The sequence below is a fragment of the Phocoena sinus genome, chromosome 2, assembly GCF_008692025.1.
Source record: "Phocoena sinus isolate mPhoSin1 chromosome 2, mPhoSin1.pri, whole genome shotgun sequence".
Classification (NCBI taxonomy): domain Eukaryota; kingdom Metazoa; phylum Chordata; class Mammalia; order Artiodactyla; family Phocoenidae; genus Phocoena; species Phocoena sinus.
In genome coordinates, this window is record NC_045764.1 from 36,735,771 (window position 1) to 36,755,353 (window position 19,583).

The 19,583-nt window shown below is 47.8% G+C and overlaps 1 protein-coding gene across 6 annotated transcripts in view; it reads right to left on the reverse strand.

The window, feature by feature from the left end:
• Window positions 1-9,163: 9,163 nt before the first annotated feature.
• Window positions 9,164-19,583, reverse strand: part of ZNF592 (zinc finger protein 592) — a 59,481-nt gene continuing 49,061 nt past the window's right edge. For all 6 annotated transcript variants that reach the window (XM_032621407.1, XM_032621403.1, XM_032621405.1 and 3 more), the window contains 6 exons: window positions 16,427-16,603; window positions 15,988-16,147; window positions 15,587-15,874; window positions 15,247-15,359; window positions 14,437-14,572; window positions 9,164-13,218 (listed from right to left, as the gene is read on the reverse strand). In XM_032621407.1, coding sequence (XP_032477298.1) covers window positions 12,718-13,218; window positions 14,437-14,572; window positions 15,247-15,359; window positions 15,587-15,874; window positions 15,988-16,147; window positions 16,427-16,603 — 1,375 coding nt within the window. In that variant the 3' untranslated portion in view covers window positions 9,164-12,717. The remainder of the gene's footprint in view (window positions 13,219-14,436; window positions 14,573-15,246; window positions 15,360-15,586; window positions 15,875-15,987; window positions 16,148-16,426; window positions 16,604-19,583) is intronic.

Below are 19,583 nucleotides of genomic sequence, written 5' to 3' on the forward strand. Positions count from 1 at the left end.
TGGAAGGCCAAAGAAGCGGGGGGCGGGGGGCGCGAGGGGGTGGAAAAGCTGCTCGGAACCTGGGAGGCTGGATCCAGTGGGAGACCAGGGAGCCAGGGACCCACCCCTCTTGCTGGCAGCAGCCCTGACTGACCCTGGCCTTGGCAGTGGCTGTTGATCCAGCACTTAGACAAACCCAAACCCACATACCTGCATAAGTGACCTCAGTTCCGGATGAGGCCAGTACTCCTCAGAATGTTCCTCTCCATTATCTAGTAGATTAGCGGTTCAGTAAACACCTCTAGAATAATTGAACCTCCTTCTCCACCCTGTTCAGTCTCGATTTCCCAGCACCCGAGGGGGAAATGGGCTGAGTCCTAATGCCCAGAAAAACAATCATTCAACAATTTCTGAGAGCAAAATTCTAATCACTGTGTAAACCCGGTTGTAAATATTGGGAATGACCACAGTCTGTTTACCCATTCTTTCGTCTCCTACATCCTTGAGAGCATCCAGAAAGTACCTGGAGCTGGATGGTTACAATTATTAGAAAGTTGGAGGGCTTCCCTGGTGGTGCAGTGGTTAAGAATCTGCCTGCCAATGCAGGGGACACGGGTTCGAGCCCTGGTCTGGGAAGATCCCACATGCCGCAGAGCAATTAAGCCCATGCGCCACAACTACAGAGCCTGCGCCCTAGAGCCTATGAGCCACAAATACTGATCCCGAGTGCCACAACTACTGAAGCTCACGCACCTAGAGCCCGTGCTCCACAACAAGAGAAGCCACCGCAATGAGAAGCCTGTGTACTACAACAAAGAGTAGCCCCTGCTCGCTGCAGCTAGAGAAAGCCCGCGCGCAGCAACAAAGACCCAATGCAGCCAGAAAGAAAGAAAGTTGGAGCAAAGGAGTACAACCCCTCTGTTCTAGAAGCTACACTCACATCCCCACTCCTTTTGGAAATGGCTCTTCCTTCACTTTCACTGTGTGGGTCCAATGGCAACTGCCTTGATCCTACATGTTCCCTTCCCCCCACTCCCCACACCCTCCCTTCTGACTCAAGCCAGTCTATTCATGGTACCCATCTCCCTGACTACAGAAGCAAGCATCAGACCCAAGCTGTGTCAATCAAAGTTCTTCACCAATATGTTTTCACCTGGAATTGGGAAAGAAAACCTGTCGCTCTGTGGTGGAAAGCTGTGAGCTGCAAGGTCCCAGCTTCTAGCAGCCACGTTTCTTGCTGTGTGGAGGAGGCCAGTCTGCAGTGAGGAAGAAGGAAGCTGACACAGAGAGAAGCAAAGGCAAGGGGTACAGCGTCCTGATGGCTTTCAGGTGCCTTGTTGCAAGTGTTCCTGTGATCCACCTTTGTCCATGGCCTTCCTGCAGTTTGGCAGTTCAACCATTTCCTGGAATCCATACCCAAAAAGTTCTCCCTTTGCTCAAGCTGATTCAAGTTAGGCTTCTATTAGTGGAATCTAAGAGTCCTAACCAATACTAAAGCCTCGTCTTCTAATGAGCCCGAATTTGCCAAATTTGACCACATGCCCCCATTCATCCTTGTTCTTGGCTCTCCGGAGGTGGGCATATTAAAATCTCTTCTGTTGTCTACAGGACAGTCCTGCACATATCTGAAAGCCTGCTTGGAGTTTTGGTTCATTTGTTTAAGTGATTACCCATGTATCAGGCTAGAGCACATGTGCTAGAGGCAAGGGTCACAGGATCTGTGCCTTCAAGAATCTTATGGTCTCATAGGGGAGACAGGAATATAAGCAAAATACAATGCAAGGTGAAATGTACAATTATAAAGCCATGCATAGGGGAGCATAAAGTATAGAAGAAAGAGTGGTTAGTTCTGTCTGGGGATTTGGTTAGGACAGTTTACAAGGAAGAAACTAAAGCTGAAGAAGGGTTTTGATAATTGCGTAGGCAATGATCACAAATAGACTCACAAATAGACTCTTGTGGGTGGGGGCAGGTGGACAGAATATTCCAGATGAGGGAATAGTATGCACAAAGATATGGAGGTGTGAAGCAGCTTGGCATTCATGTCACTCAAGTGTAAAGGATTTGAGCAAACAGATAGAGAAGTGAATTAGGCAGAGGCCAGATCCTGAAGGCCTTGCCTAGTACAATGAAGAACCTAGAATTCCCTTTCAGGCCATTTCTCACGACAGTGGATATGGTGCTGCTAGTTACACCAGTGACTCTCCAATTTATCAATTTCCTTTTGAAAATGTTACACACATACCCCCACAGAGGTCAAACCAGAGCAGCCCACGATTGAATTAGCACCTCTCTGGGTCTGGGCTCCACACAATTAGCAACAACTTTTCTTTTTCTCCTTTGGCTGCCTTGGGTCTTCCTTGCTTCCTGCGGGCTTTCTCTAGTTGCGGTGAGCGGGGGCTACTCTTCGTTGCGGTGCACCGCCTTCTCATTACGGTGGCTTCTCTTGTTGTGGAGCACGGGCTCTAGGTGCGCGAGCTTCAGTAGTTGTGGCACGTGGGCTCAGTAGTTGCGGCTTGCGGGCTCAGTAGTTGCAGCTCACGGGCTCTAGGGTGCAGGCTCAGTAGTTGTGGTGCACGGGCTTAGTTGCTCCGCAGCATGTGGGATCTTTCCGGACCAGGGATCTATCCCGTGTCCCCTGCATTGGCAGGTGGATTCTAATCCACTGCGCCACCAGGGAAGTCCCAGCAACAACTTTTTTGGCAGCCAAATTATTTCACTGATCCCGAGCCTGTAAAGTTTCAACATGAACCACTGTTCCTCTAAGTCTTTCCCACTCCTGCTTATAAAGTCTTTTTTTATCATAAGTGCAAACTTTCACCTTTCTTTTAAAGTTAAATCTCATGTTCTTCATCACACGTTCCCTTTCCTTCTTATCTGACTCTTTTTGAATTCTGCTCCTGTCATCCATTGTTTAATCTGTCCTTCCCAGCTTCTTGCTATATGCCAATTTAACAAGCAGACTTTCATGATGATACGGGCACAGCTGAGTAAGGAGTGTCAAGGCATTCAAGGATGGAGAGATGGAAAAGCCACAGTCTCTTTCCTGGATTTACTGCCTAGCAGGAGAGAGAGGATATGTAAAGTGTTGTTTAACAAGAACTAGGCTAGAAATCCAGAGACTCAGGTTGTAATCCTGCTCTTCCACTGAGTGGCTGTGTGACCTTGGGCAAGTGGCTCACCATCCCTGAGCTTTATCTTTCTCCTTTGTTAACAGGAGTGAGGTCATGATCCTTTATGATCCTGAAGGTCATAGCTGTTGATTCAGCAAGTATTTATTAAGTCTCACTGCTGACTACTACACGCCAGGCATTATGGCAGTACTGAGGGTGAAGAAATGAATGTTACAGTCTCTACCCTTGAGAACCTCTCAAGCCTGAAAGAAAGACAGAAAACTAAAACAGAATCGCCATCAATCCTCTAATAGAGGTTTGCACATGAGAGCACAGAGGAGCGCGTGCTGTGGTTCTGTGTTTGGAAATAACCATAATACAAGGCAGGCAGTGTTTGCTATTAAATAGGAGTACTGATGAAGTGTTGTAGGAACTTGCTACTGGTGCCAGGATCCCCTCTCCCGATTGTTTTGAACTTCCTGGGGCCCCAGAGTAAACTGGGTGCCCGTGGTAAGAAAATCTTGGGCTACTGTTAATTAACATCCTTAGCTCAGTGTAACAAGGGAAGCTACTCTCAGACTACGACAGGGTCTCCCAGGACATTCCGACTCAACTACGTTAGCTCCTCTCATCAAGGTCTGGATGAGTTTGAACATGACTTTTATTTTGAATTAGTCCCATCCCTGCCCTTCCTACTCAGCTCTCTCTCTTCTAATACTAACAAAATTCCAAGGGAACAATCCACCTTCCTTTGAAGCACTGGCCAAGGGCATACGTTACCTCATATTTATTAGCTATCAGGACACCATTCCACATTTCTCATCATCTTCTACCTGAACTTATTGAATTCAGGCCACCTCACACTGAGTGCCACCGTGTAGCAGGCTCTGGTCCCCTGCCTCTCTAATAACTCAGTCAACAACCTGGCAACAGGTCCATTGACTTCATCCTCCCAGAGACCTTCACCACCCCCTCCCTTTAGCAACCCAATCAAATGTCCACCACTTGAACCTCATCAGAGGAATTTCTCCACCTCTAAAATGCCATCCTGTTATCCTTCCATGTACCAAATCTGCCTTCGGCTTTAGGGCAACTCCAGTCTCCAACTCCCCCATAACTTCTCAGCTCATGAGTTCCTTCCTGACTTCTTTATGATGCCCATCCCATCCCCATCTACACACAGACACAGCGTAGAGTGGACAGTAACTTCAACGACAACTATGCTTTCCTCAGGGATCTCATTTCACTTGCCCCTTGACCTTCTAAGTTTGCCTTGCTGGTTCATAACCTGGAGTCTGGCTGTGGGCTTCTTGCTCTGAGGCTGGCCAACATTTCTGGTTTCCAACCAGAGTCCGATCTCAGGGAGCTTGGCAATCCTTTTGCGTTTCCCCAATCTGACCTTTTCCTTTCCCTATAGCAACTGTTCCAAACAAGATTCCAACCTCCCCTCGCCTTCCTCGCTTGCAGTGGTCAACTATTCCTTCAAAGTACAGGGACAAGTGAGACCATTGGTGAGAACTTCCACTTTGAAGGAGGACAGGCTAGCTGTATCATTCCTGAGTTGCACTAACCTCTGCTTCAACATATACAGTGTTCCTTCCAAGGTGTTCAAACTTCCGCTCTATCAGCTCTTCCTGTCCTCCCCTGCCCAGCCTCCTTCCTCGCAACCTGTGAGGATGATCACATGTTTGTTTTCCCTGGAATATTTACCTTATCTTTCACTTCCCTTTACTACCTTTACTTCTCAAAAGAGATCAAAGGAAACCAGTCACATTTTCAAGCAGTAATGGGTTACCAGAATTGGGTGATAAAGTGCAAACTTTGGCCTCCTGAACAAAGCAGAAGCGTCCCCACGACCAGAGCTGAAGCAGACGTCAGAGCCAGGCCTGCCCAACAAGAGTGGCCAGATGCCAGTGCCTGAGTGTCACCATGGAGCTCCTAGGGGTCAGAAGAGGTCCCTGGCCGGGGGTAGGAAGAAGTCTGAGTGGAAGCACATGTGGCCCCAGCTGTGAGGAGGGGAGGAAATGGGGGCAGGGACCACTCAGGGTTGGCAGGAAGAGAACTTGGCCTCTACCTCTAGCCTTGTCCTGCCACTGTGAAGCCTCAGCACTCTCTAGGACACTTCTGTTGGGGGTCCCCCCAGCCTGTGTATGGACATCTCCGGGGATTAGAAATATGCTACTCCTCCACGTGGCCCATTTTACTTTTAGGAGGATCTTCCTTTTATGGAGTCTAATTCTGTTCTGCCTTCTGAGGCCACACAGAGGAAATCTAGACTCCTTTTTGATATAATAGCCCTGCAAAGGTATAAAAAAAGTGATCATGAAACATCTCTTTTCTTGATGAAACCTCAAGTTCCTTCAAGAGCGCCTTGAGTGAAACGGCACTGAGGGTCCCACACCAAGCTGGATGGTCCCCTCTGAACATGTCCACCTTAAGCTACTGTGCCATGAATGTCACACTTCACAGGTGAGCTCTTCGAGGGAAAATACAACTATCATCAACCTCACTCTGGTCAGTAGACTCAACATCTTATTTTGCTTTTCTGGCACCTGTGTGGACTCAGGCTGAAGTACCCTTTTCCACAAGCTTTGGCACAGGAATTGAGGTCAGAGGTCAGTGACACCTTCCTTATGGAGCATCATCAGCTTCCACACCAGTTATCAAAGCTCCCCAGACCTATGGCCCATCTCAGTGCAAGTCATCAGTAGCATAGTAAGTTAATCAAACACATGTCCATCCCACCAGTTTGCTCTATTTTTCCTTCTCTTGATTCCACTCGTTTTAAAGGTCTCAGCCCTGAGTTCAACAAAGCCCTAGATTTCTGCTGGCTCTGCCCTCCTGTAGGAAACTTCTGTCCTTCTGCTGCAAGCTGCCCTTCCTGCCAGCCAATCTGCAGTGCTCTAGACTGCTTGTCTGACCTCCCTCCGAGAGCTCCCACAGCTCCCAGCTCAAGGCAGCTGAGTCCCTAATCCTGGAGGGTGGAGACTCTAGGTCCTGCTGCTCTGGGATGAGCTGGCCACTCTGGCACTCCAGGGATTGGAGATGTGGCCACAGCCATGCTGGGGTAAGTGGACACCAATTAAAGGATTACTGGCAACAAGAAACCACTCCTGATTCTGGTTTGATTGGACAGGGAATTTGGGACTCAAGTGTAGAGCTGCCCCAGCCAGGTGCCCTCCCCAGTCCACCTATTCTGATTCAACATCCGATTAGAGGGGCCAGGAATTTCTGCCTCAAATGTAGGTCCCTTCCAGAATAAAGTTACCATTACATGAGAGGGTGACTCTGTGGTCAGGGGGCAGCAGTTAGGTGGTCAGGCCCAGGGCACAAACTCCACATTCTTAGAAAGACACCATCCCAGCCCAGTCCTCTCCGGGTCTTCTTGCAGAGTGAACTGGTCCTTTTCCTTCCTTTCAAGTCTTTTTTTTAAGGGTCCTTCTGTATCTCAGCCCGCCCTCCTATTCCACAACAGCTATATCTTCTCATTCTTTAAAACATGCCAATACCTCCTGGCAATAGTTGCTGCAATTACTGCTCAACCCAAGGGATGCCATTGACAAACCAAGCCACTGCCTCCATTTTTGCTAGCACCTGCCACACTTCCTTCTAATCAGCTACTCCTACTTTCTAACCCCACCACCACCATCATCACCCATCCTAAAAGGCAAGTGTTATTTCCAGGTTCTAAACTCTCTGTCTGTTCTAACTCTCCTGCCTACTCCTTCACAACTTTCTGTGCCTTTCCTTACCATCACCTCCCCACTCCCCTCACCTCATGTTCTCCTTTTCCCCATTTAAAAATCATATTCAAAACCCTCCTCAGATCCAGCCGAGGGTAGAAATGCGACACCTCCTTCTCAGGCGAAGAGCTTCTTAGAAAGCAGAACTCACCTTCCTCCTCAGATACCAAAAATATGCAACCTTGTCTATATGCACAATGGGTCTTAGGGCAAAATTACAAGCAACTTGGTCTAAGGACTAGAAAACCCTGGAAGAAAATAGGAATTGTATACAGTGTGCCCTGGGCTATAACTGAAAAGGGAGGCCTGGAAACAGTGGAGATCCTAGTTTAAAATATCAAAGAGGAGCTAAATTACTCACTTCAAGCATCAAAGATATAATCAACTTTCTCCGTTTTCACAGAAAATAGAAGCAAAGACTATGGGATTAAGTTTTACAAGTAGTATCTAGTAGACTTTAGTCTATTTATATCTATCTATCTATAAATACCATGCCCATCCATGAAATGAGATGGTGCTACTGACCCACTGTCACATGAGCACTCACTACGGTGGAGGCTTTTCCAATTTTAGAATTGACTTAAATGGCTTTATCGTACCCTTTTGACACATTTTCCATACAATCAATTACACATTTGTTGAGTCTTCAGTATTCATGCACTAAAAACTCAATTTCAATTTGCAAATAATAGTAAATATTATAAAAAATAAGAGCATGTTAAAAGGCCAATACATGACACGATGCACTAGTTCAAGAATTCATCTGGACCTAGGTCTCTAATGAATAGATACCTGGGAAATAGAAGAATCTGAAGATGCTTTGGAATTACAAAATAAACAGTTCAAACTTGGAAAGGCTTGACAAAAGCCAAAAGAAATAGTTACTCATAAAAGAACTAAAATTCTAATTGAAAAAGCAGAAATCTGATGCAAATTTAAATATAAATAAATGCAAATAAAAGTGATATTGCCTCGGGGGAGGGGGACAGTGGGGGGGGTCTTCTATTTTTGTATGTATCTAGGCCAAAAGTCAGTACATAAATAAAACAATTAAACAAAGGAAGAAATTCAATAAGAGATCTTGCCTTTAGGAAAGTCCCCTCTATTTTTACATAAATATATACAGGATCAAGAAAATAAAATGTAGCCAGGCTCAACTCTAGATCCTCAGGAATTTAAAACTCCCGCCGCCCCACCCCCAATTTGACAGATGCAAGAACTGAGGCCAAGAGAGATCAAATGACTTAGTTACAGAATCCAGACTGGAACCTAGGGCTCTTGATTTCTAGTCACTGGATTTCTTCATTCTATTACACTGCCAGTGAGTTTATTCTCAAGGCTATGTAGAAACGGAAAATGTCCAGACATAATGTTAAGTAGAAAAAAGTAGGATACAAAATCAGAGGCAGTGCAGTGCTAGTCACACCTGAGTAATCTCAGATCTGCCCCTTACTAGTTCCATGACCTTAGGGTCAACCACTCTGAACCTCCAAAAGAATAATAGTAGTATTGATATTTATCTCATAGGATTGTTATGAGACTAAACAGGAGAAGGAATGTGAGAATAATGTCTGTCATATAGAAATGTTTGATGTTAACCACTGTTATTACCATAATTATACCATAAACTCAGCTGTGAACAGAACAAGGACTGGAAAATGATATGCAAAAATGAAAACAACTGCAAAGATGGGATTATAAATATGCATGTTTTTTATTTCTCTAATAATGCTATATCATTTTCCAATAAGAAAACGGTGTTTTTTTGTTTTTTTTTTTTTCAGCCGTACCGCGCGGCTTGCAGGATCTTAGTTCCCCAACCAGGGATCAAACCCAGACCCCTGTAGTGGAAGCATGGAGCCCTAACCACTGGATGACCAGGGAATTCCCCAAGAAAAAAGCATTTTAAATAGAGACCTAAAACAAAAAAACAAACCCATACTGGGACTTGAGTCTTAGTCTGCTCTTTCCTCCAGAGGGACTGAAGGCTCCCAGTTTCTAAGACTGCTGTGGCAACTGTTGGTGGAAAAGGTCAGGCTTTGGACAACAGCCTGAATCCCCTGGAAAAGACAGGGAGAAATGTTCCAGAATCCAGAAGATTCTGTCTCAGATCAGACCCTGAGAGAACTTTGTAGCTACCGGTTAAATCAGATTCTTTCAGTCACGCATACATGCATTAATTCAGTCATTCAAACATTCTTTGAACCACTAGTGTATACAAGGAACTGTACTATGAGCTTTTAATGAATTAGACTGACCCACTGGATGAATTTAGAACAATCTCCATTATATAAGTGAAAAAAAAAGCAAGCTTCAGAACACTGTGTATAGAATGCTACCATTTGTATTAAAAATAGATATATAAATATACATATTTAAAAACTTGTAAATGCATAGAATTGCTCAGGAAGGATACATAAGATATAGAAACAGTGATTAATTCTGAAGAGGGGGATGTGGAACTGAAGGCTGACCTCCATTGGGAAGCTTACTTTTCATTGTATTCTCTTTTTGCATTGTTTGGACGTCTTACCATGTATGTGTATTAATTTTTTCCAAAAATGAAAAAAAAAAATTAAAAACAAGTAAAAGAAAGTGTGCCCAGAGCTGAATACACAGTGATGACCAGGGCAGGCAGAGGGGTTTTTCTGCAGTCTTGGGGAAGGCAAAGTGTGTTGAACTTGCTGAACCACAGCTGTTTTCAAAAGCCAGACTGTTTACATAAGTTAAGGGAAGAGCTCTTTCTACACCAATTAGCTTATAGTAATTCGGCATATCATTTTACAGAGATAAAGGAGTTGGAAAATAAATACTAGTCATTTGTCAAGCCTTAGAGTGTATTAAATTGTAGTTTCTACAAGGGTGGGGATCTTATCTGTTTAACTTGATCAGTAGAGCATTCACTCCAGCAGATAAGTGCTTGTTACAGCAAGCATTTTCTGATAACAAATGATAGCACAACTATTTTAAAACATCTTTTAAAAAAAAGATCAGAAGATATTGGACCCTGAGGGAACTATGTTCCCTGTGAGGGTTGGGCCACTTTTTCTGGAATAGCCTCACCAAAATAATGATCTTCAAATGGCAAGATAAATCCCAATGAGAATGAAAGGTCACAGAGACACTGCATGTGCTTCGGAACGCCACAAGCAAATGTGATGCACAGGGCCCTCCTTGGGGTGAAAAGGCACAGACTGACTCCAAAGAGAACCTGGTGCTCAGTGGGGCACCCCAACTGCAGGGGAGGTAGGAAAGCAGTTGTCTGGATGGCTGCAAACTGTTGATAAGCTGGCAGCCAGCCAAAGTAGCCGGGTCACTAAGGCAACACAGCAGCTGACATCATGGACTTTAGAACCAGATGGGCTTGACTTACAAGGTCACCCAGCGACTTATTTAACCTCTCTGAGCCTCGGTTTTCTTCTCTGTAAAATGGAGGCTAACTGTGAGATCACTGTGAGGACAAAGTGAGAATCACTGCAAAGTGTTTTTAGAAAGATGCTGGGCCCACAAGCAGGACTGAAAGTGCTGTCAATCATCACTCTTACTAAACAGTGGAGAGATGTCCCAGACCAATCATAACTGACCATCAGCATCAAGTCCGAATAGCCTGGCAAGGTACACTCCACCCTGACATTGATAGTGTTTCATAGTCAATAATCCCTGACATTGATAGTGTTTCATAAACTAGAAAATGCTTCCATACTTATCACCTCACAAAAGCCTGTGAATCGAGTTGGATGGGAAATACTAGGTCTATCTTGAAGGGGAGGGGCTGGTGAAGAGGTTTGTTAAGAGCTGGTTGAGGGCAGAACCCAGGCTGTGACCCAGGTTTCTTGGTGAGTGGCTCGACATTCTTTCCACTCCATACCATTCCCAGGAGGGAGATAGATCTGAGGTCAGGACAGGTCAAACCTGTGATTTCACCACCTCCTCTCCCCCAGCTCCAGCTACAGTCTCTGAAAGTGGTTCGGCCATCCATTTTGAACGCTTCTATCAGCCTCCTCTATAATCTGTTCCTGTGAATGGCCCCAGGTGCAGGGTAGGCACCCTGCAACTGGAATTAGGAAGGGATGACAGCTGAGTTGGGGCCAGCTCTGGCTCTGCATGCAGCCAGAATCAGGCCCGGTTTGCCCTCGCTGCCTGCTTGGGAAGCAGGGACATGGTGGCCTTGCCAGGTATGGCAATCATTAAAAAGCACTGTTTCTCTGAAACTGAAACAAGCGCTAACCTTTCCCAATGCCATTAGCATTTCCACTAAAAATCTGGCATTTGACAGAGGAAGAAATTTTTTTTTCAATTGTGAAAAGGTCAGGCATATTTACCTGACTTAATAATTTATCATTGATATTCAATGTCTTCCTTGAAGGATCGCCTCTAAGAATGCAGTCAGCACCCACTTCCCTTTTCTGCACTAGATCCTGACGGGCCCAGCCCCACATCCCACCCATGCAGGGCTGCGGCAGCTACTCGGAGCAGAGGTCAGAGGACACCTCCGCACAGCTGGCTCCTTGTGCTAGGTCAGGTCCTAACTCTGCCATCAGAGAAAAGACAGCCCAGCCTCCCATGTCTAATCCCAATTCTGCCACACCCGAGTTCCCTGTGGCAGGGGTGATATCAAGGCCTCTTGAACAGTGCAAGAAAAGTACAGAATTCCTCCCTTCTATCCCTCTCCCTCCTCCCACCAGTAAAGGGTTCTCTTAGTTTGAAAAACTGTTTGTAGGAAAGATGGAGGTGCCCAGGAAAATTTCAATAGGCCCTAAAAACCAAGGCTGCTAGCTCAGGGGAGAACTTGGAGGTGACTCTTGACCAGCATAAGACCCTCCCCTCACCCCTTCAGAAGTACTGAGCTCCTGGTTTCCACACCACAGCTCCCAAATCTAGAGAGGACCGTCCTTGGGCAGCAGGAAACACTGTTCTCCCTCAGAGATGGGACAATGAGGGAAGTCTTAGGTGGAGTAGGGTAGGGCCAGGCTCACTGGAAGAGGAATACAAGAGCCTACCTGCATGGTAAGAAGATTTTTTTTATTTGAAATATAGTCTGAGCAACACGGGTGCAGCCGAGAGGAGGAGGGGCTGGCCTGCCTGGGGCAGCAGCCTCTCTAATGGCACAGGAGCAAGAGTACAAATATCCCAGTGTCTCTGTGCCCCAAACCCCACTCGTCAGGAAAGGCAGAACAGCAGCAGAACAAGGACGCACAGCTCCTTCTGAAGGGGGTCTGCCTCTCGGTGCCTGCCTGACTTGGCTGCGTTTCCTGCTCTCCCGGGCTCCAGACAGAGGTGTGCTGCAGAAGTTTCTCCCCCCACACAGACAGGATGGGCCAGTGTGACAATTAATTCTCCAGGACTCTTTTTTGGGGAACGAATCAGAGAAGACAGAAAGGAACAGCATGGTGACCAAGGGCCCTCTGCAAGCCAGGCTGGGCGAGCTCTCTGAGAGGGACTGCGCCAGCACCCTCATCCCCCTTCTTAGGCTCCAGTGGCAAGAAAGAGAGCTGCTGTCAGGAGGCCCCTGGCTGAAGGCAACGAGCAGGGAGCCTCCCAGAAGAGCACAGCTGCTGAGGGGTTTCTAGCTGAGGTGACAGCATCGGGGTTGGGCCACTTAAGCAGCCTGGGGCTGGAAGGACGCCGACAAAAGTTGGGGTACCAGGAAGCAGCACAAAGCCATAAATAACAGAAGCAAATTCAGAGCTGTGAGGGTCCTGGACGACCCCGCCATCTCCTGGGGCTGGGGGACACCCAGCCCCCAGCAGCTCAGGGCAGACACTGCTCCAGGGCCCAGCCAGCCACACTCACACCGGGGTGGAGCCTTCTCTTTCCCACTGTCCAGGTGGCAGGCGGAGGACACCACGACACCACCCGACTGCACACTGCAAAGCTTCCAGTCACACCTGTGGGGACGGTGTGTGGCTGTCCCGGTCCTGAGAGGCCTGTGGTTGACTCTGAGCATCTTGGGCACCATCCTTGTCAGGGGCCAGGCCCAGTGACCTCCTGGCCTCTGAGTCACCCAACAGAGGCTCCTCGGCACACTCTTCCAGTCCGTTCTCCCTGGTCTCCACGGACACCTCCTCCCCAGAGCCCTCCTCTGGCTCTGCCGCCTCTGCCTCTTCCTCCTCCTGGTCTCTCACCTTGTGGACGATGAAGAGGTGGCGGCTGAGGGAGCTGGCAGAGGTGTAGCACAAGCCACAGAGGAGACACTGGGCTGTGGAGCTGTCCTTCTGGTGCTGAGGTATGTGGCTCTGAAACTCGAGCCCTGAGTCTGTGGCAAAGCTACATTTCGCACACTGGAAAAGGGACTTGTGCCTTTTGGTGGAAGAGACAGTCGCGCCATTGCTGGTGTCTGGAGCATCCCCTGCTCTGCTGACTGGTCTTTTCAGATGGTTCACCTGAAAGGGGAAACGATGTGAGCCCGAGACATGAGCCCCCCAAACATGATAAACGCAGCCCAAGGACTCACAGAATCACCACCCAGGCCAGGCTCACCGCAGCCCTAAATTCTGGTTTAGGTTTGGTTTGTTTCTTATGTTTGTTTAATGTAACACATACATGTGGCACAACATTCCAAAGATATGGGAAGGGTACAGAAAAGATTAAGTCCCTCCTACCCGGCTCCCCAGCCCTGCTCTCCAGGGAACACCGTATTACCTGGGTTCTGTGGCTCCTCCAAAAGATATTCTATCCGTACACAGAAATAAAACTACTGCCTTTTATGAAATGATAGCATTACACGCACACTTTTCTTCACCCTGCTTTTTTCACTTAAAAACATATATTGACACATTTCTTTATGCCCAAGGCCAAAGATATCTGACAGATAAATCTTAGAAGCAGAATTGCTAGATCAGAGGATGTATGCATTTGGCAGAGAAGGGAGGGTATGCATTTTAATCATAGACAGATGTTGCCAAAATGTCAATTGACACCCTTCCTGCTGTGTGTGAAAGGGCCTTTGCAGACCAGGGCCCTTCTCTGAATAGCCATTAAAGAAACTCCTCAAAATCCAGGCAGTTTCCCAGACATGCCTGCCCCTCTGAGCAGCAGTCCCTCGCCGTGGAGTGGGAAGACCCTACTGCGAGGAGGCTGCTCCAGAAGTTGACCAGAAATGGACTAGGGCATGAAATAGGGATGAGGCCAGAGGAACGAAGGTCCAGGAGAGCAGGAGTCTAGGTCTGGCTCCTCTGTAACTGGGGGTGGGGGTGGGGAGGTGACTCAGCCAAGCATGGCCACCCTCACCTAACAGTGAGCCCTGCCTACCCCTGCCTCCTAGGACTGCAGAGGGGCAGAAGCAGGAGGGTATGTGTGAAAGTACTCCGATGGCCACAGAATGCAGCATACACCCAAGGAAGGGGGTCGCAGTGACAGGGAAATATAAAGAAAAAACGGTCAACGGGCTGCCTTGTGGGTCTTTGTTCCTGTCCTTTCTTTGTGTGCAGTCCCCAGGCAGGTCACACAAGACTAGAGAGTGACTGGCATTGAGGGACGCTGTCACTGCTGGCTGCTCCATGGCCACAAGGACAAATGGGCTCCCTGTAGCCTTCCTAGTGCCTCTCCAGCTCCAGCCGCACTGGGCAAGCTGCTCCAGTCGGCAGGGGTCCCACACTCACCTGAGGGGAATGTCCGCCCGAAGGTCTGACTTTGGACGTCTGGCTCAAATCAGGGTTTCTGATACCATGCATAAGGCTGATGTGGCTCTCCAGGAGGGAGGGCCGAGGGAAGCTGGGGCTGTCCTCTGTGCAATACCTGCAAAAGTACAGCCGAAAGAGGTCATGTAAGATGACAGGCTCCGGGGCCCAGGGGGGCCAGGCAGGTCTGGCAGGCAGGCAGAGGCGAAACTGCTTCTGGCTCCAGCGGGGAGAGAGTTTGGAGCAGGCAGAGTGGCCCTCAGGCTGGCTGGGTGGTGCTGGGTACTCCCCAGAGAAATCTAGCCAGCAAGCCAGCCAAGGTGGCAGACAACAACAGCAAATCAGAGTATCTGTACTGGCCCTGAGCTATGACTGCACTCTCCACTCTCTGGTATCAGGGTCCAGAGACCCAAGTGCTGGGCTAGTGGTCAGCCTGAAAGAGTGGCCTGTCCTGTCCTAAAGCGCGGACAGATGGTGCTGAAGGCTCACAGCCGACCGGGGCACATGCTCACATTGCCACCACTCCTCTCAAACCTCAGGGCCCTCCACTGCTGACTGGCAGGCCAGCCTGGGGTTAGGGAGTTGGGAAGGGGGAGGGCTCCAGAGTCACCAGGCTCCAGCAGCTTATTTCTGGAATGCCCTCATTTCTGACCTAGCCACAGCACATTCCCGTTAGAAACCTGCTTATCTCTTGCCTTTGAGCCCTAATCTCACAGCAGAGAAAAGCCCCAGTGGTACTATGGACAGTCTTGATAAATTCAGGCCTCCTGGCTCCCGCCCCCAGGGACTCACCCACAAGTGTAGACTTTCTTTACTGTGTCGTGGTTGTTGCGGATGTGTTTGCGCAGGCTGTTGGGGGTATGGAAGGACTGTTCACACTGCCGACATGGGTACCGCTTCAACGTCTATGGGAGATGACAGGATGCAAAGCATCAGAACCGTAAGACAGTTCTGGGTGCATTTTTCTTCTCAGATGATGAAGGCAGAAAGGAGGATGCCCCAAGACCTCAAGATCTGTAGTACCCACCATGCCCAAAGCACCAGGAAGTTGTCCACATAAGGGGGCTATGACCCCACAGGACAGAAGTCCAGAGAATCGGGGGCTGCACTGTGCCCGTGTGGCTACACTTACCCGACCATGGCTCTTTTTCATGTGGGACACATAGCTCTCCCGATCAGGAACCCACTCCTGGCACTCCTGGCAGGTCCAGCCAGTGTTCCTCAGCCGGGGCCTGGCCTCACCCCTGCGATGGGCTTCTGGCCTGCCCCAGCGGCTAGAGGGCAGGGAGCTGCCCCGAGCAGCCACATTAGTGGCTGGGGGTTCAGTGGGAACTCGAGAGCCAGGGCGGCTTGAAGATGTGTCTGCTGAAGACTGGAGGCTTGACAGCTCGTCCACGTTTCGGGGAACACCGTGGGTGCTCTGGGGATGGGGAGAGCGATTACTGACTGGGCAAGGGGAAAGATGCACAGAGTCAGACCCCCGGCCTGAGGCATGTGCCCTTCTCCCCAGCCTCCTTCCCCAAGGCGTCCCACCTTGACATGTTGCATCAACTCTGGCTTCTGCAGGAACAAGAGCGGGCACTCAGGGCACTTGAAGACGCCCACCTGCGCCTTACTGGCATTCTGGTAAAAATGCTGCTGAATGTGCCTCTTCTTGTTGAAGACCATTTCACAGGAGCACTTATAAATGAGCCTGACGAGACAAGCCCCAGCGTGTGAGGTACCCAAGGCTGCGCTGGCAGAACCGCAAGGCCCCTCCACCCCATCTCTGATCTCTCTGAACCAGAGTCAGGTTTGGGGAAGCAATACTCTGAGCCAACGTTGATACTCAGCAGACTCAGGATGTCTTTAGAGGACTCCAGGCATCTCTGCCACTAGCCCAGGCTTCCCAGTCCATCCCAACACCTCCCCACAGAGCACCCAATCTATCAGCTCTGCTCCACAGGCCTGCTGGCCCTGGAGCTGCACTCACTGGGAGGGTCTGTGGGGCTGGGTGGGATGCTGGGTGGCGCTGTGGTCCGCGGTGCTACTGGCAGTCTTGAAGGCCATGGGGCAGAATGCACATTTGTGGAAAACCTGGCAGTGTCGCTCCTGGATGTGGCTTTTCAGCAAGGCCAAGGTCAAGTGGACTACCCCACAGTGGATGCACCTGGATAACAGATGTTGGGGGGTGCGGGGGGAGTAGGCATGTCAGACCGAGAAGTAGTGTTGGAAAAGGAAGAATGGAAGACAGGAACAGGGCCATCTCAGGGACCCTCCCTCTCCTCCTCCCTCACGCAGTCAGTCTTCTATCCTCCACATGTACACCTCGAGAGCCTGCTTGCTGCCGCCTGGCACAATGCAGTCACCCAGGGTCCCCCAAGCCCAACACCCAACCTGGTAGAAAAGGGGGAAGACAGCCTCCCCTCCCCTCACTGGCCAGAAAATATTCTTCTGCAAACCAAAAACTTGAACACAGCCAAGAGAGTCTGGTGGGGGTGGAGAGGGTAGAGAATGGTTCAAAAATGACATCAACAGTATCCATTTAAGTGTGATAACAACTGAAGGAGTCCAAGAGGAATTTCAGAAGGAGACTGCAGAAAGCCTGTGTCTTCCGCAAGCTGGAGCCAAACAGGCAGGGATGTTCACTGAATAAAATGTACAACTACGGAATGCTACACTCGCCATAACAACCACATTAAAAAAAACAGCCCTCAAAGCCCAAGAAGAAATGCTCTAGAGCAGCACTCTCTGATGGAACTTGCTGTGATGATGGACATGTTCTACATTGCACTGTCCATGTGACTATTTAAATTTAAATTAATAAAATGGCCAGTTGCACTGGCTACACTTCAAGTGCTCAGTAGTCACATGTGCCTGATACTATTTTGGGTTTTCTTTTCTTTTTATAAATGTATTTTTTGTTTGTTTATTTATTTTTGGCTGCGTTGGGTCTTCGTTGCTGTGCACGGGCTTTCTCTAGTTGCGGTGAGTGGGGGCTACTCTTCGTCACGGTGTGTGGGCTTCTCATTGCAGTGGCTTCTCCTGTTGCAGAGCACGGGCTCTAGGTGCGCGGGATCAGTAGTTGTGGCACATGGGCTCAGTAGTTGTGGCGCACGGGCTTAGTTGCTCTGTGGCATGTGGGATCTTCCCAGACCAAGGATCAAACCCGTGTCCCCTGAATTGGGGGACGGATTCTTAACCACTGCACCACCAGGCAAGTCCCCCTGATACCACTTTGGACCGTGCAGCTCATAAGTGTTCTAGTGTCTCCTTGGTGGGACTATGGATAACATTTTTCTTTTTTTCCCTACCAATTCAAATTTTCTGAGTTTTGTTTAGTGCATATATTATTTTTGTAAAGTATCAACTGTCTTAAACCGTTTTTCTGAAATTGAGGTCTGCTGTACTCTTCTTTCAACTTCAGAATATCTCTCTATAAATACCGTGTTTCCTTCCTTCAGTATCAGAAAATGATGTGACCTTCCTCCAGGCTAACCTGCATCTATTCAGGTTCCTAGACCCTCTCATGTGTTCAGTCTTTCTTCATGCCTATAAACACACACAGGTCTCCCCTACATGAGAAAACACCTTCCCTGCTCCCAGCTATTCCTCTTGAGATAACTATTATTTTCCGTTTGTTGCAAATACTGCTTGCTCCTATAACCTTGACATCCCAGTAGGCTAAACAGAGGCTAGTAGAGAGGCTGTTGCTTTACTGAAAGGACATCCCTTCACTTAAGAATTCTTTGACTCCCAATATTAGCCTGCATTTCAATACATTAGCCCATTTTTGCAATCCACATAACTCATCACAGAATCCTGACCAGTCCTTTTTGTTTTTCTTCCTTTTGTGTGTGTTGGGGAGTGGGGGTGGGGGACAGAATCACCTTTTGCAAACTTAATTAGCAATAAGGAGAAGTGCACAGAACTCAAAGCCTGTTCGCAACTGAGGTCTATGAGCATTCGTTACTAAATGTGTACATGTGTTACAGCAACTATACAAACTACTTACACTTAAATTATATTTTCTTTTCTCTCCTGCTAAACAAAATAGTGACCAACTCCTAGCACACAGAAGTACATCCATACCACAAGTAATTATGAGGAGAAAAAAAATCCACATATTTCCAAATTCATCCAAAGTGGCAAATACACCTGACATGTAAGAAATCTCCTAAGTGGTTTTATTTGTGCAGTTTGACCAAACTCCTACAGGAGCAATGTAAATGCGACTGAAAATCCATTCTATTTACCCAACAGACATTCCTGGAAGAAACCTCTTGGAAAGTAAGAATATAAAGGGGTAAAAGAACATGTGCCAAGTAGCCTCAGTGAAGGACTGAATCAAGCAGGGTTTACAAACTGATGAAAAACTCTGCAGAAGAGAAATCCAACCCTATGACACAGCTCTTTACCAACTGTTTAAGAGAAAAAGAGAAAACAGACAATTATAGAACCATATGCTGTCAAACACATAAAGTTTTAGAAAAGATAAAGAGCAGTAAAATATTTAGCTTTGCCAATAACCACAAATAATAAGAAAATAACACATTATTAAACAGTCTAAACTTGCTCTCTTACGACACTGGTCACAAATTTTCAAGAAAGAGCAGAAAAATTTATAGAATTCTAAAAATATAATATTGTAAAACTCTGTAGTAGAGCTCAGTGAAATGGAACATAGGTACCTTCTGAGAATTTCCTAAAAAATATTAATACCCAGGGCTTCCCTGGTGGCGCAGTGGTTGGGAGTCCACCTGCCGATGCAGTGGATGCGGGTTCGTGTCCCAGTCCGGGAGGATCCCACATGCCGCAGAGCGGCTGGGCCCGTGAGCCATGGCCACTGAGCCTGCGCGTCTGGAGCCTGTGCTCCGCGGCGGGAGAGGCCACAACAGTGAGATGCCCGCGTACCAAAAAAAAAAAAAAAAAATTAATACCCAGAGAATGGGAGAAAATATTAGCAAATCATACATCTGACAAGGGACTTGTAACCAGAATATATAAAGAACTCTTACAACTCAACAACAGAAAGACAAATAACACAATTTTTAAATGGGCAAAGGATCTGAATAGATATTTCTCCAAAGAAAATATACAAATGGCCAATAAATTTATGAAGATATGCTCAACATAATTATCCATCAGAG